The following is a 16,058-nucleotide window of genomic DNA, read 5'->3' on the forward strand; positions in this document are numbered from 1 at the left end:
AGAAGACACCATGAAGATGCCTCCAGAACACAAGCTGCAGGAGAAGATCAAGAATGAACTTTGGGTGTGGTTGATTGAACATTTATTTGTATGTATACTTTCATGCCAAAGGGGACTGCCCCCTAACTGGTTTTTTGTCAATGCATCTAGCAATTATTGGTTTTGTTCTTTTCTTCTTATCCTCAAATTATTGTAATCTTTAAGTTGATTATGTTTTCATGGTCCTTTTGGGGGAAATTTTTCCCAATAACAATCAAACAGAGGAATGTAAAAATGGAGATTTGAACCCAAGTCTTCAATCCCCAGAAGTCCTTGGCACTTCCCAGAATGCCCTGTAATCTCACCTGAGATCTCCACCTGGGACGAGAACAAAATTTGTATTTAAACTGACTGTACCACCTACTTGGGCTCTCGGCTTCAGCTTCTAAACACAGGCAGGCAAGATGTAAGTGGCTGTGAATGGGCTATGTGCCCTAGGCATGTGCTTTCTTATTTTGTATTTTCTTTATCCTTGATTTCTAATAGTCTTTAGTAAACCTCTAAAAATATAATACTTTTAGTAAAGAAACTAAATTTAACTGTTATACTACCATCTTGACTCCACCTCCTGGAATTCTTTTTAAATAGCCTAAAGAAGGAGCCTTAAGTTGTCCTAGCACCAAATACTCTTTGAATGAGCCATACCCCTCCAATTTGCTCTCTGTTCTTTCATTGTTATCATTTACTACCCTTTAACATAAAGAAAACTAGTGAGAACTAGTTCTTGGTGCATGAATAATTAACATTAATCACACAATGCTAATAGAATTTTGGAGAATAGGATAAATCTGATTAGAAAATAAGAGACATATTTCATAGGGAGGTGGGTAAATTAGTAATACCCCATCACCACCCTGGAATCACTAACATTTTGGTATCACCTTATAATAGTATTTTAGTCAGTTCAAGTTCATAATCAAAAGAAGTTGTAAACAGAAAAGAAATAATAATCTAAAGTTAATCAGGAGCCCCTTATCATTGGAGAAAAATTTTGTGAGCCAAAGATCTAAGAATGTGGGGAGGGCATAAGAAAGAATGACACCAAATATACATATGCTTCTTCTCCATCTTGTGATCTGATTTACCCTTGGGTGAAGATTTCTATCAGAGGGTTCATAGTAACTTCTCTATGGCCCATTACCTCTGAAATGAACCAGATTTGTAAAGAAATCTTCCACTACCAAGGACTCACCCCTTGCCCATTCAACAGCTACATACATATAATATATGAATTATATATAATACTATAATATATAATATAATAATAATAGTACATGTGTGTGTATACATATAAGTGTATCCATATATAGTCTGCATATAATATATTGCATTTGTGTATTATAAATTCAAATGTGTGAACATGTGTGTGTTTGTGGATGTTCCTAATTATAAATGTGTGTTTATGTGTGTATATAGGTGTATGTATATGTAGCATATATGGAGGCTGATAGGTGGTTCAATGGATAAAGCACATGAACTTGAATTCAGGAAAGCCTAAGTACAAATATGGCTTCAGAAACTCACTAGTGTGAAGATTGGATTTGACTATCTTCTGATTGAACAATGAAGGTACTTAGCTCTTCTTTTATTGTGAAGATAAAATTGTAACCCCCTGTCTATTTTTAGATTTTAATCCCCAAAGTGTGAACTCAGTATTTAAAGTAGATCTACCCATTTTAACTACAAAAGGTGTTAACTAACCAAAAAAGGTGTTAAACTACAAAAAGGTGTTACCTAACCAGAAAGATGGTAACTGACCAAAAGAGGTGTTAACTAACTACAAAAGGTGTGACATTGAATAATAGGCAGTCCTGGAGAGGAGCTTCTGCTGTGATTGGTAGATGTAAAAATTTAGGGGAGGTGACACAAGAGAAAAAGTTCTTTAAATAGAGGAAACAGAGATACACAGGAGTTTTTTCAATAGATCATTCAGTTACTCAAAGTTGGAGTGGAAAAGATCAGACACTTGGCTTGTAGTGAAGATTCAGTCACTTGGGCTTAGAGTGAAGAAGAGTCACTCAGAGGAGAGACTGGAAGAGTCATTCGGACTTGGACTGGAAGACAGACATTTTAGGAGAGACTGGAAGACAGACACTCAGACTTAAAGTAAAGACACTTGGCTGTGGAACTGAACCCCTGGAGGAGCTTGTGCAGGAAACCTCAGAATGCTTTCCTTTTAGATGGTCACCATGGTGAATTAAAGGCTGACTTAGTTTCCTCCCCTTTCTGGAGGTGTGAACCTCCAAAAAAGGCCCATTGTCTTGAGACTCCTTTCCCCTGACTGGTGCCTTAGAATTTCTAACTGGTTCAGAGGAAGCCAGAGTGCTCGCTCGCGCTCTCTCTCTCTCTCTCTCTCTCTCTCTCTCTCTCTCTCTCTCTCTCTCTCTCTCTCTCTCTCTCTTTCTCTCTCTCTCTCTCTGTCTCCCTCTGTCTCTCTCTGTCTCTCATCTTCCATTTTCTCCATCCCTTAATATCTTCCCTCTAGTGTTAATAAACTACCATAAATTCCATTTACTTTAGTAATTTATTTTGGGATTTAGAAATTAAATCCCTGGCGACCACCAATTTAATACTCAGTCCAACCATAAAATTTAACACTAGCTATGTAACTTAAGGCCACTTAATTATGTCACTTAACCTTAACCAGACTTAATCTACTAGAGAAGGAAATGGCAAATGATTCCAGTATCTTTGCCAAGAGAATCCACAAAGAGTCATGAATAATCAGACATTGCAAACCATTGCACAACAATGTAAATTTACAAAAATGTAAAAATATATAAATATAGGTGTGTATACATGTATATATATGTGTGTGTGTGTATACTTGTAATTTGTATGTTTTAAATTTTTTAATTTAAATTTAAATTAAACTTATTTAATTTTTATTTTAATTATTATAATTAAAATTAAATTTTTTAAATTTAAAAATATTTTCAAAAATCAAAATATTAAGGTCTTCTGTCTTAGCCAACTAAAAAAAAAGAAAAGTTGTGAGATATATTTGAATTGTCTCCTTTGATTACTTTAAAAAGTAGCTGAACTAGTTGTTGGTGTTTGTTTCTTTTCTTAGTTCAAATAAGAGTTAGCACAGTGATGGCAAACCTTTTAGAGATAGAGTACCAGGCCCATCCCCCACCCCACTCCCCAGATTGGGTGCTGAGCCCTTGGCTCCACCCCACCCCACCTCCCCCATACAGGGGAGAGAGAAAGCTCTCCCACTGGGCTGCTGAGCAAAGGAGATGGGGAAGTGAGGAAATCAGTGTAGAATGGAGGAGGGGAACAGCTCTGCCTCAAGTCCCTCTGGCTTTCTAGTAATGAACTATAACTATGCATGCCTTTTTTTGGCACATGTTCCATAGGCTCACCATCACAGAGTTAGTGGACAAAATGGATCTCAAAATATGAGTAGGTCCATCTAGTCCTTCATATATAGGCAGAAATGTTTTTTTAAGTTTGCTTAGTCTCTTGAACAATATTTAATAAAATTTTGTACTTATCTAATTTGTGAACTTAAGTCAATATAAACACTTTTAAAGTTTCATAACAATTTTATTAATTAACAAAATTTCCAAAAAATTACCTACCTGCAAGTGCTACTTTTCTGCATAACGTCAGCTCGATGATATCCAGAGAGTTTACAAAAACCGTCATTACTATAAACTATAGGCCAGTCCACAATTTGGGCATTTCCCAGTAAAAAACTTGATTCTAAAAAGGAAAGAAGAAAGCAAAAATTACTTGGCTTTACATACTGAAAATGGAATCAGAAGCTCTGGAATCAAATCTCGTTCTTCCTTTTATTCTCTCTAATTTTGCCAAAGTAACATGATTATAAGTGCTCAATTTCCTCATCTATAAAAGGAAAGAGATGATTTAAATGATTACTGAGGTCCCTTGAATTTCTAAATCTAAGATCCAATGATCTATAAAACAATTTAAGTAGTTATTTGAAGAAATGGTGAAGACTATTTGTAGCAAGGAATTATTCAGTGCTATAGACAACTTACATTTTAAAACCATGCTATCAGTTAAGTTTTAACAATTGAAAAAGAAACATAATAAATAATCTATTGTATATATAAAAACCTTTTTAGGAAAAATAATTATATCACCTATTTGACTGAACTCTAACCATGTCATTAAACTTTTAAATTAAATAGGTGATACAGTGGATAGAGTTCAATCAAATAGGTGATGTAGTACAAAACAAGAGTCAGGAAGACCTGAATTTGAATTCTGCCTCATACTTGTGATAGGTGTGTGATCTTGGGCAAATCACATAATCTTTTTCAGTTTCCTCATCCATAAAATGAGGTCAGTAATAAAACCCAGCTCACAAGGTTGTTAAAAAGATCAAATGAGTTAACATATGCAAAGTGTTTTACAATTCTTAAATATATAAATACTAGCTAATATTATTATTATTTGATATCTACCACAACAATTATTTGAAATAAAAGGTTTATTAATAATAAATGTATGCTCTCTACACAAACTGAGACAATCAGAATACAGGTAGATAGGATCATTACTTGGGAGTTTCTCATAATAAGGAATATGTCATGGCATGGGCCATCAAAATAATATCATTTGGAGCTAGTCTTTAAATAGCATTTTTTTCTTTTTAAAGAATAAATAAATCAGACATATCTTGTTTTCAGCACACACCTTTTGGGATTATCAGTGTAATAAGTAAAGAAGACATTACCACTCTTATCTTTGAGGCATCACATGATTTTCTACTGGGTATAGAGAGGAAGAATTAAGCTAATTTGTAGAAAATAATATTTCAAATAATCATTTTTGCTATAGCCATGTTTAAAACCTTAAATTTTTAGAATCCATGTTATTTATTTGGTGGTCCATTAGCAAATGCATTACTTAAATTTAAATATAATAATAAGAGTATAAGAATAATAAGAAAGAAATATATAAGGAAGAAAGAGAGGAGTGTTCACAAAAGATTAAATAGGTTAATTTAATAACTTGAAATTGAAGTGAAATGATAAAAAAGTAACAACTAGAATTCAAAGAAAAGGAAGAGACTAAGGAAAAAGTCTTGATACCAAATATCTCTGATAACAGTCTGAAATCCAAAAAATACCCAATACAAATATATGACAAAATTATTTCCCCAAGAATGTGAACAAATTATTCTCAAGTGAATTTCAAAGCATTAAAAAATCATATGAAAGGTTGCAAAAAATCACTAATAATAAGAAATACAAAATGAAGTCATTGACAGCTTTCTCCTCACATCTTGCAAAATGGCAAAGATGACAATACTAAGAGTGGTCAGTGTTGGAAAAATAGTGGAAATAAAAATAAAATAATGTTGGTGGAGATGCGAACAATTCGGTAAACAGTCTGGAATTATGCTAAGAAAGTTATCAAAATGATAACATTTGAGAAAGAATATACCCCCAAAGGTCAATGATATAAAAGAAAGTTTCTTATATCCCAAAATATTTGTAAGAGCAACTTTTTGTAAGAGTAATTTTTGTACCAGAAAACAACCAGAAACAAAGTAGTTGCCCTTCAAATGGAAAATGGTAAAAGAAAATGTAACACATTAATATAATGAAATATTACCACACTGTTTAGTGGAAATAATGAAAATGAATAATTCAAATAAGTATGAGAAGACTTACTTTAATATGAAATTAAATAAGCAGAACAAGGAAAAATATGCATGACATCAACAATGTAAATGGGAGGAAAAATATCAATTAAAGAAATCAAAATTGTGACATTATCATGACAAGGAATGCCTCTCAAAAGATATACCTCCCATTCTTTTATGCAGACATGAATGACTATGGATATATGTGAGGGGCTTAGCCAGATTCTACTTCAACCCCCACTGAGAGACATATCCTGAGATTACTGAGCATAAGAATTTAAGTGGGAGCAATAAAAAAGATTGTGAAATGGAAAAAAGAAAAAAAACTTAGAAAAAAATTAATGTAAAATAAATATGCTTCAAAACATATTATAGACCCTGTCTTGGCTATTGCTAGAACAACTCCCACAGTCTGTATGGCATCTAGCATTCAATATAAACATCATTGGGAATTGTTCCTCTAACCAAATGAGACTTTCCCCTAGAAGGATGAGATCAGGACCTGAAAAAAGAAAGAGGCAGGGGTAGATTGGGTAGTTTTTACACTGATTGCAACTTGTGCCCTTCATCACAGTAGCTTCCACCATTGTATTGTGTCTAACAACTGCATCCTTACCCCTTCCTGGTATTTGACTGGTCATTTTCACTATCTCCATACTTGATATTAGAGCAGTTTACTAGAATAATGTGAAACAATGCTTATAATGTCAGACTTGATTGATCAGTTGGCTAGTTTTGCTGAATTTATTTTTATCATCTTTTTTATTCTTTATCATCAGATGAAACTCTTTAGGAGAAAGTAGGGGGAAAATATACTGGAACATACAAGTAATATATATATATATATATATATATATATATATATATATTAAGGAAGTTTCTCAAAGAGAAAGAGAGGAAAGTTATCTGCACATCAAAGACTGCCCTATGGAAAAAAAAATGTGCAATTCTACGACTGAACTCATTCATACTTCTATTAATTAAGGATTCAAGTCAACTCCAAATCATGTTTGTGATAATGATAGCCAAAAGGTAATGCTCAACTAAAATTATAACACTTTTAAACATATTTATAATTTGACCTGATGTGGATCTTCTAAGAATAATTTCTTCCATTAGAGTGGTTTAATTCGATTAATTTCTTAACTTACCAGCAAGTCATTTACCAAGCTTTTACTTGGCACAGGATTCAGAATTCCTTACATAAATTCAGAGAGGCAAATGCAAAGATGAATATGAGTGGACATAGATAGAGATATACAGGATAAGTCCTGGGCAGAAGCCAATAATGTCACCATTCTTCATTTCTCTATCTCTCTTACCACATCTTGTATACACATATACATGTACAAATGTGTGTATATAAATACATATATAATATAATGTATATATGTACATGAGTATTTGTGCCTATATTTATAAAAATACATAAATATATATGATACATTCAAAGGAAACCAAATGGTATCTCACTTATCATCAAAAAAAAAAAATCCATGACCTTAACTTTGGGTAAAGTTATCCCTTAAAAGCTTAGTCATGGCCAGCAAGATTTGCAATTAGTATCTAGTTGAATAAAGCTGAAAAAAGTTTAGTTAAATTTATTGAATTGAATTAAATATGCAAGTTTTCTCATCAGATTCAGTGCTTCCAACAGCAGAGGAGGAAGAAGAGCATAGAAATTTCTCCTAGGTAGAATTCTGATTTGAAAAGTAACAAAAGTTGCCACTATATACCCTTATTATCATTTACCCAACCCCCTTCACAGAAAAAAAGCCCACAAGACTGCTAGGTGTCTGGATTTTTTAATTACCAATGCAAGAGAAAGTTTTGTTTTAGAAAATTGCTTTGATTTCCTGAGGATTTTTTTTTATTGTTGTTGTTGCTACAACTTGCCATAGACAAAAATCTCATCACAAAAGAGTACTCATCTCTGTACTTATCTAGTACCAAATGTACCCACAGACCAAAACATTTGTAACAAATAGACTTTACCTATCACTAGGACTAGAGCTCCTCCACCTCCACATCAAAATGAACCATTGAAATAAAGCTTTATGGATAAGAAGATATTCCTAAATTACAATCTGCATCAATGAAGGGAATATCCACATTGATGACACCATGGATAAAGTACTGAAGTATGAATATGTTTTATATTATGTCTAAGAGAAGAATTTTAGAAAAATTGTTGATGGTAGAAGTGGTTGTGGCAAATAGTTCAATTGACTGTGAAACCTTTGTTGAAGAGCACTGGTTTAGTAAAATAAACATTATAAAGGATACAGTACCAAGGGAGGGGAAGGGAATCTCATCCATACAGATATTGCTTAGAAACAAGATCATAGACTTCCAAAGCACCTTAAAGATAGTGCTATTTATTCGATCACTACCTAGACAGAAATCCTCTCTATAACTTCTCAGACAAATATTTACAGTTTCCACCCAAAAGAATCTCTCTCCCAATGCTCTAGATAATAGGTAAATCCAAACCTTCCAAATCAGTCCAATCTACTTTTTAAAGAATTTATATACAATTTAAATAAAATTTGAACTTTTTTATTTTACCATCTCTGTCTCTTCATTGCTCAACCACTTATTTTGCATTCCACCACAATTAGTTGTAATCCTTCTTTACCTTCCTCTCAATTTTACCTTAGATTATAGAATTATAGAATTTCAGAAGCAGGAGGAGATTTATTGGGCCCCTAATAAGTGACTTTTCCCAGGAGACTGAAGTACAGGAAGCTTTTTTTTTTCTGAATAGCTAAAACCAGAAGTCTTGAGGAATCTTGAAATTCCTAAGCAAGAAAGGATATGTGGGAGGAAGTGGGTGATGGTTTGGTTTTTGGCCACAAATGGAAAGTGGTTGCAATGTGCTCTAGCTCCCTTTTCCATCTTTTTTCCGTACGTCAATCCTTAAAATAGTTGAACATATTTATTGGATCTTCATAATACCCATATACCACAATCCCTTTCTTCTCCAAGCTAACTATTCCTAATTCCTCATATAGGATGATTTCAAATCTTTCACCATATTGATCATCAGCCTCTGAATTAATTCCAATAGGTCAGTATTCCTCCTTGCAATGCAGTGCCCAAAATAAAACAGGTGTTTTATTTTGGTGTAGCTTCTATGGGGAGAATACAAAGGGACTATTCACCTCTTTTGTTCTGTATACCATGGTTCTTTTAATGAAGCTTCAAATGGCATTAGATTCCTTTACTGTTCTTTGTTGTCATTGATTCATTGAGTCAATGAAAATCTCACGGTCTTTTTCACATTTTTAGGATCAAGAACTTGAGGTGACCTTAAAGATCCTCTTTCTTTATAGATTAGGAAACTAAAGCTCAGCATAAGTGCCCTGACCAAAATCCCACAGGATATAAATAAAGGGGACAAGGACTTCTGATTTTTTTTCAATATCTTGCAATTCTCCTGTCACCCAACATTTGTGCTTTAGGACTAGAAATTGAGGAGATATCCATCAATTGGGAAATGGCTAAAAAAGGTTGTGGCATATGATTATGATGAAATACTATTGCACCATAAGAAATAACAAACAGGTTAATTTTGGAAAGAAAGACATGGAAAGACCTACATAAAATTATGAAGAGTGAAATGAGCAGAGCCAAGAGAACATGATATACAGCAACAGAAATATTATTTGAAGAATGACATGTATGTCCACTTCCAGAAAAAGAACTGATAAATAGAAATAAGATATAGTTTTATATATACATATACCTTTTGGCCAAATTATGTCTATCTAAGGGGAGAAAGAAGGGAAGGGGTTAACTAGGTATTTTAATATAACAAACAAATGAGTAAATTTAAATTTAAAAACCAAACTTAAATGTTGGAGAGGATGTGGCAAAATTGGAACATCAATACATAGCTAGTGTTGTGAATTGATACAGCCATTCTGGAAGGCAATTTGAAATTATGCCCAAAGGACGCTAAAAGACTGCCTGCCCTTTGATCCAGCCATAGCACTGCTGGGTTTGTACCCTAAAGAGATAATAAGGAAAAAGATTTGTACAAGAATATTCCTAGCCACACTGTTTGTGGTGGCAAAAGATTGGAAAATGAGGAGATGCCCTTCAATTGGGAAATGGCTGAACAAATTGTTGTGTCTGTTGGTGATGGAATACTATTGTGCTCAAAGGAATAATAATGTGGAGGAATTCCATGGGAACTGGAACAACCTCCAGGAAGTGATGCAGAGCAAAAGGAGCAGAACCAGGAGAACATTGTACACAGAGACTGATACTCTGTGGTACAATAGAATGTAATGGACTTCTCTACTAGCAGCAATGCAATGACCAAGGACAATTTGGAGGGACTTATGAGAAATATGCTATCTATAGTCAGAGAAAGAACTGTGGGAGTACAAACACAGAAGAAAAACAACTGCTTGATCACAAGAGTCAATGGGGATATGTTTGGGGATACAGACTCAATTGCAGAGGAATTGCACATCAGCTACAGGAAGGGGTCTGGGGGAAGGAAGAGAAAGAATATGAATCTTGTAACCATGGGAAAATATTCTAAATTAATTAAATAAAATTTTAAAAATAAATTTTTAAATTTTTAAATTAAAAATAAAAATAAAAACCAAGCTTAAGAAGAGATATATTTCTATTAAATTTCATCTTATATGATTCAGCCAATTGTTGTAACCTGTTCAGATTCCAAATCAGACATGCAGTGTGTTACTTATCCAAGTTTTGTAATCCAAAACTTTGCAATGACCTTATGTTCTAGTCACTATATTCAAGTGACTATCAAAAATACTGAATGAAATAGGAATTATAATAATAGCATTTATGTGGCTAAATGCCTTAAAATAGGTTTGCAAAGTACTTTACAAATATCTCATTTTATTCTCATAGCCATGGAAGATAGATCAGGTTTGACCTCATGTCTTCCTGACTCCAAGTTCACCTCTCTATCACTGACTATATGGCAGGCATACCAATTTGATTCATTTCAACATCTATAACATGCCTTCCATGTACAAAGTCCTGTGTTTGGTACTGGGAAAAATAGAAAAAGAAGTAAAAACTTTCCCTGTCCTTAGAGAGCTTACCTTTACTGGATGATATCATTAGAGAGCATTTTACAAGTTAACACTCTAAATCAGTGGACTCAATGCTGTGTTATAGTTAGTGTTGAATACTATTTTAAGGTATGCAAAGCATTTTTATCATTTCTGTCCCAAAACCCATTGCTATGGATGGGATTCTCTTCGTTCTTCGTTTTGGAGTAATGTATGGTCTGCCCTGTGAAGGGACAGAGTTGGTGAAAAAGAGAGAGAAGTTCAGTTCCCATCCAGTCCACTTTGTCGCTCTTTCTGGTGCCTCTCCTCTTTAGCACTCTTCAAGCTTCAAGACCTCTTTGAGACTCTTCAAGCATTGAGTCACTTTGGAGGGCTTTTCTGGCTTCCAGCATTGAGAAGGAATGTAGAAGAAGTCAATCCCACTTCAGGCTGCTAAAGGAAAAGAGCCTTGAAATTGTCCATCATGTCTCTAATTCTGTTTTTATTTGGTAGAGAATTTAGGTAATTTCCCCTTGGATGAGATCCAGGACTCTCTGACTTGGTTGAGCTGAGTTATCTTTCTCCCAGTTGGAAACTTCCTTTACTCTGTAGTGTCTGGTGTGTATATTCTCTTATATTCTCTGATTTCTGCCTTGCCACAATTTGGATAAATGTTTTTTTTTACATTTACTATGTGTGTGTATTCATTGTGGAACTGGTATTTGATTGGAAAGGAGTCATCTTGGATATAAAGCTTAGGGTCAACCTTTTCTTTCCCTGTAATAATGGCAAAGTTATCAAAAGCTAAGACTGAATCTAAACAAAGTCCCTAGACTAACAATAGTTAAGGGAGCAGATAAATATACTGCTAACCCAATACTGTCTCTCTCTCTCTCTCTCTCTCTCTCTCTCTCTCTCTCTCTCTCTCTCTCTCTCTCTCTCTCTCTTTCTCTCTCTCTCTCTCTCTCTCTCTCTCTCTCTCTCTCTCTTTCTCTCTCTCTCTCTCTCTCTCTCTCTCTCTCTCTCTCTCTCTCTCTCTCTCTCTCTCTCTCTCTCTCTCTCTCTCTCTCTCTTTCTCTCTCTCTCTCTCTCTCCGCTTCTGAAGAGATCAGAGTGGTCCAGCTTCTGGCCCCATTTCCTAGCCTGGCAGAAAATAAATTCTCTCTTGGGGAAGGGTTATTTGAAGGAAAGACTATAGAGGTCTATTCTTCCTCCCTTCAAGCCACACAAAAGCTTACATATGTTATCTCATTTAGTCTTCAAAATAACCCTGTGAGATAGGTGCTATTATTATCCCCACTTTACATATAAGGAAACTCTTAGACATATGTTATCTCATTTCATCTTCAGAATAACTCTATGAAGTAGGTGTTGTTGTTATTATCCCTTTTAACAGATGAGAAAACTGAGTCCCAGAAAGATTAAATAACTTATCTGAGGTCATATAGGTAGTAAGTGGAAGAAGCAATATCTGAGCCTAGACTCTGTGACTCCAAGGTAATACTCTTTCTCTTCAAATATCTTGTGTCACTGAAGTTTCTCTGAGCTGTTGAAAAAATAAATAAATAAATGACACTCAAAATGTTCCTTTGCTTCTCAGCAGCTTTTCAAACCCTTCAGGGAAATGTTTTCCAAGCTTCTTTCCTCAGTCCTATTTTCTTCTCTTTCTACCCTCTTTCTTTTCAATCTCATTCAATCCCATGGCTTGAACTAACATTCCTAGACAGATGACTCAAAAATCTTTATTTCTAACCCTGATATCTGGATGTGTGCATATGTATGTGTCTCTCTCTCTATGTCACTTTATTTCTGTCTCTGTCTCCATCTCTGTCTCTGTCTCTTTCTGTTTCTCCCTTTCTCTCTTTCCATCTTTTTGTGTGTCTCCCTGTCTGTGTGTGTGTGTGTCCCTCTGTCTCCATCTCTGCCTCTTTATCTGTCTCTAGGTCCTTTTCTCTCCATCTCTCTCTGTTTCTGTCTGCATCTCTGCCTCTACATGTCTCATCTCTGATCCTTTCTTTCTCTTTTTCTGTCTCTGTCTCCCTTTCCCTCTTTCCATCTCTTTGTGTTTATCTCTGTTCCTCTCTCCATCTCTGCCTCTCTGTGACTCTTTATCTGTCTTTGTCTCTGTCTCTGTCTGTCTCCCTTTCTCTCTTTCCATCTCTCTTTGTGGATCTCTCCATTTCTGTCTCTCTCTGCCTCAATCTCTGTCCTTCTCAGCCTCTGTATCCATCCCTGTCTCTGTCTCTCTCTTTGTCTCTCTGTCTCTCTCTACCTCACCCCATCTATACTAGGTTTTTTTTTCTTTAATTGCTTATGAAACATCCTCAAAACATCCTGGCATGATAGATAGCTATCTTGCTTTTGCGCTGTTGCTTTTCCACTTCAGCCTCTGACCTTGCATTCTAGTATCTGTCCTAGAGTCTTGTGCTCTTTCCTGATGAGCATTCATGATTATGTAGCCAGCTCCAGACCTTTTCCCTGCCCCCTTTCCATCTCTTGCTCTGGGAGTAATAATCAAATAAATGGGAACATTCCTGGAAAGGACAAGGCAATCAAATGTTCTATGCCTTTTCACCATTCCTGTGCCTTCCCCACTTTTCTGGCCACTACTCCTCTATGTGTCATCATCTTCATCTAGTAGAATATAAGAGAAATTGTCTTGGTTTTTTTTTGTTTTTGTATTTTCATCTCCATTGCTTAGCAGCAACCATGGAACACTGTTGTTCAATCGCTTCTCAGTTTTGTCTGACTCTTCATGATCCTATTTGGGGTTTTCTTGGCAAAGAAAATGAAGTTGTTTTCCATTTCCTTCTCCAACTCATTTTTACAGATGAGGAAACTGAGATAAATAGGGTTAAATGACTTGTCCTGGATCATACAACCAGTATGTGTCTGAGATCACATTTGAACTCAGAAAGATGAATCTTCCTGAGTCCAGACCCAGCATTCTATTCACTGTGCCACAAACTGCCCCACCCACTCCAACATTATAAATGCTTAATTAATGCTTTTTCATTCATACATTCATTCACCTAGATATTTTAACAGTACCTTAAACTCATGTTAAAAACTGAACATGTAATCTTTTTCTTCCAAAATCTCTCCCATATAACTTCATTATCTCTGTAAACACTACCATCATTCATCCAATCTCAAATGTTCAATATCTGTGTATCATATAAGAATCACTGTTCTTCACCTCTCATATCAAATCAGTAGCCAAGTCCTATGGATTCTATATCTACAACATCCCAAGTATTTGTCTTCTTTCTATTACCATTTCCACCACTTTACTATAGGCCCTTATTACCTGGCTATAATTAATAATAATAGAAAAAATGTATATAATACTTTAAGGATAAAAAGAATATCTCATGTATTTTCCAAAACAACTCTTTGAGATGAGTATATTATAATTTATCCTCATTTTACAGATAAAGAAACTGAGGCTAAACATTTAAGTAACTTGGCCAGGGCCACATGAGTGCTGTGTATTTATTTATATTTATATTATATATTATTTATATATATATATCATATTAATTTCTTTGCACAAGATTCTTCAGTGACCCCTTATTTCCTTTGAAGCCACTGATAAATTCCTTAGCCTGGAATTCAAGGACATCCACAACCCAGTATTACCCTACATTTCTAGCTTTTCTAGTAGAAATGCTGTCCACATACCCAGTCAAGTATCCTCTATGCCTTGTACATGTGTCATCTATACTTCTCTCCTTCTTTTTACTAGGTGATTTCTTTTCCATCTTTAAGATCCAATTCCACTACCTCCTTCTGAAAACTTTTCCTAATCCTTCTCCAAAATTAAGACTGATTGTGAGGATCAAATGAGACATTTGTAAAGCACTATGTAAATCTCAAAGTGTGCAAAATATGAGCAATTAGTTGATATAATGGATCAAGGATCTATATTTAGGAAGATCTAAGTTCAAATCCTGCCTCAGATCCTTCCTAGCTTTGTGACTCTGGACAAGAAACTTAACCTCAGTTTCCTCATCTGCAGAATAAGGGTAGTTATAACACCTATTTCCCAAGATTGTTGTGAAAATCAAACAAGATAGTGTATGTAAAGCATTCTGTAAACCTTAACACACATGAGTCCAACTATAAAAAGCTATTTGTAGAAATAAAAATAGATCTAAATAATTGTAAGAATATAATAACAAAATGATAATAATACCCAAATCAATTTACTGATTCTGTACTAAATCAATCAAACTACCCAAGGAATATTGAAATAGTGAGATATTCAAATGAGGATCAAAACATCAAGAATCTTATGGATAATAAAGAAAACGAATGGGAAGGATAAGAGTCTATTAGTACCAGGCCTCAAACTGTACTAAAAGATTTAACCACTAAAACAATTTGGTACAGGTTTAAAAAATATCGACATTCATCAGTGGAACAGATTTAGTACACACTATGCAGATGTAAACAAACAAACATAGCAAGATAATGTTTGGTAAAACCAAAGCTACTGAGGAAAAGAATCACTATTTTGACAAAAACTATTGGGAAAACTGGAAGACAATCTGTCATAACCTGACTAGTTCTTCACACCATATACCAAGAAAGGCTCTAACTGGATACATGGCCTTATGTAAAAGGTCACATTATAAATAAAATAAAGTAGTAAGGAAGAAATTACCTTTCATATCTATAGAGAAAGAGTTCATAACTAATCAAGTGATAGAGAGGATAATAGGTAAAATGTACAACCTTGATTATGTAAAATTAAAAGGGGGTTACACATAAAACATAATATAGTTAAAAATAGAAAAGAAATGGGAAAATGAAAAAATAGTTGTGATAAATTTGTTTGGAAGAGGTCTCCTATCTAACATATATAAAGAACTAATTCAAATTTATAAAAACCAAAAGCTATTTCTGAAGAGTCACTTTTGATTAGAAGACTAGAGAATGGAGCAAAACTCCTCATCCAAAGTCTTCACTTAAAAAAGGACTTCACAGCCCAGCTAATGCTTCATTTCCTATCAGTTGCACTGCATGGATTAGATTTTACCATTATCATGCTCTTGTATTGTGCATCTTCTCCCTCCCTTCCACCCTCCACAATCTTTTTTAGCTTCCTTTTTGTATGTTGTTTTCCCCATTGAACTGTCAGCTCCTTAAGAGCAGGGACTGTTTTTATTTTTCCTATCTGTCGCCCTTGTGCTTAGCACAGAACCTAGCATATGGTGGGTATTTAGGAATTGGGTAACATGGTGTAGTATTGGTGGAACTGTGAATAGGTCTAACCACCTTGAAAAGTAATTCAGAACTATGACCAAAGAGACCAAAGTGATGCATACTATACCTATGATCCAAAG

The 16,058-nt window shown here is 34.6% G+C and overlaps 1 protein-coding gene across 1 annotated transcript in view; it reads right to left on the reverse strand.

Annotated features, from left to right (window-relative positions):
- KCNH5 (potassium voltage-gated channel subfamily H member 5) overlaps positions 1-16,058 on the reverse strand; it is a 584,985-nt gene that overhangs the window by 502,578 nt on the left and 66,349 nt on the right. The window contains exon 2 of the mRNA XM_001369347.3: positions 3,627-3,750. Coding sequence (XP_001369384.1) covers positions 3,627-3,750 — 124 coding nt within the window. The remainder of the gene's footprint in view (positions 1-3,626; positions 3,751-16,058) is intronic.

This window comes from Monodelphis domestica, chromosome 1 (assembly GCF_027887165.1).
Source record: "Monodelphis domestica isolate mMonDom1 chromosome 1, mMonDom1.pri, whole genome shotgun sequence".
In the NCBI taxonomy this organism is placed as follows: Eukaryota; Metazoa; Chordata; class Mammalia; order Didelphimorphia; family Didelphidae; genus Monodelphis; species Monodelphis domestica.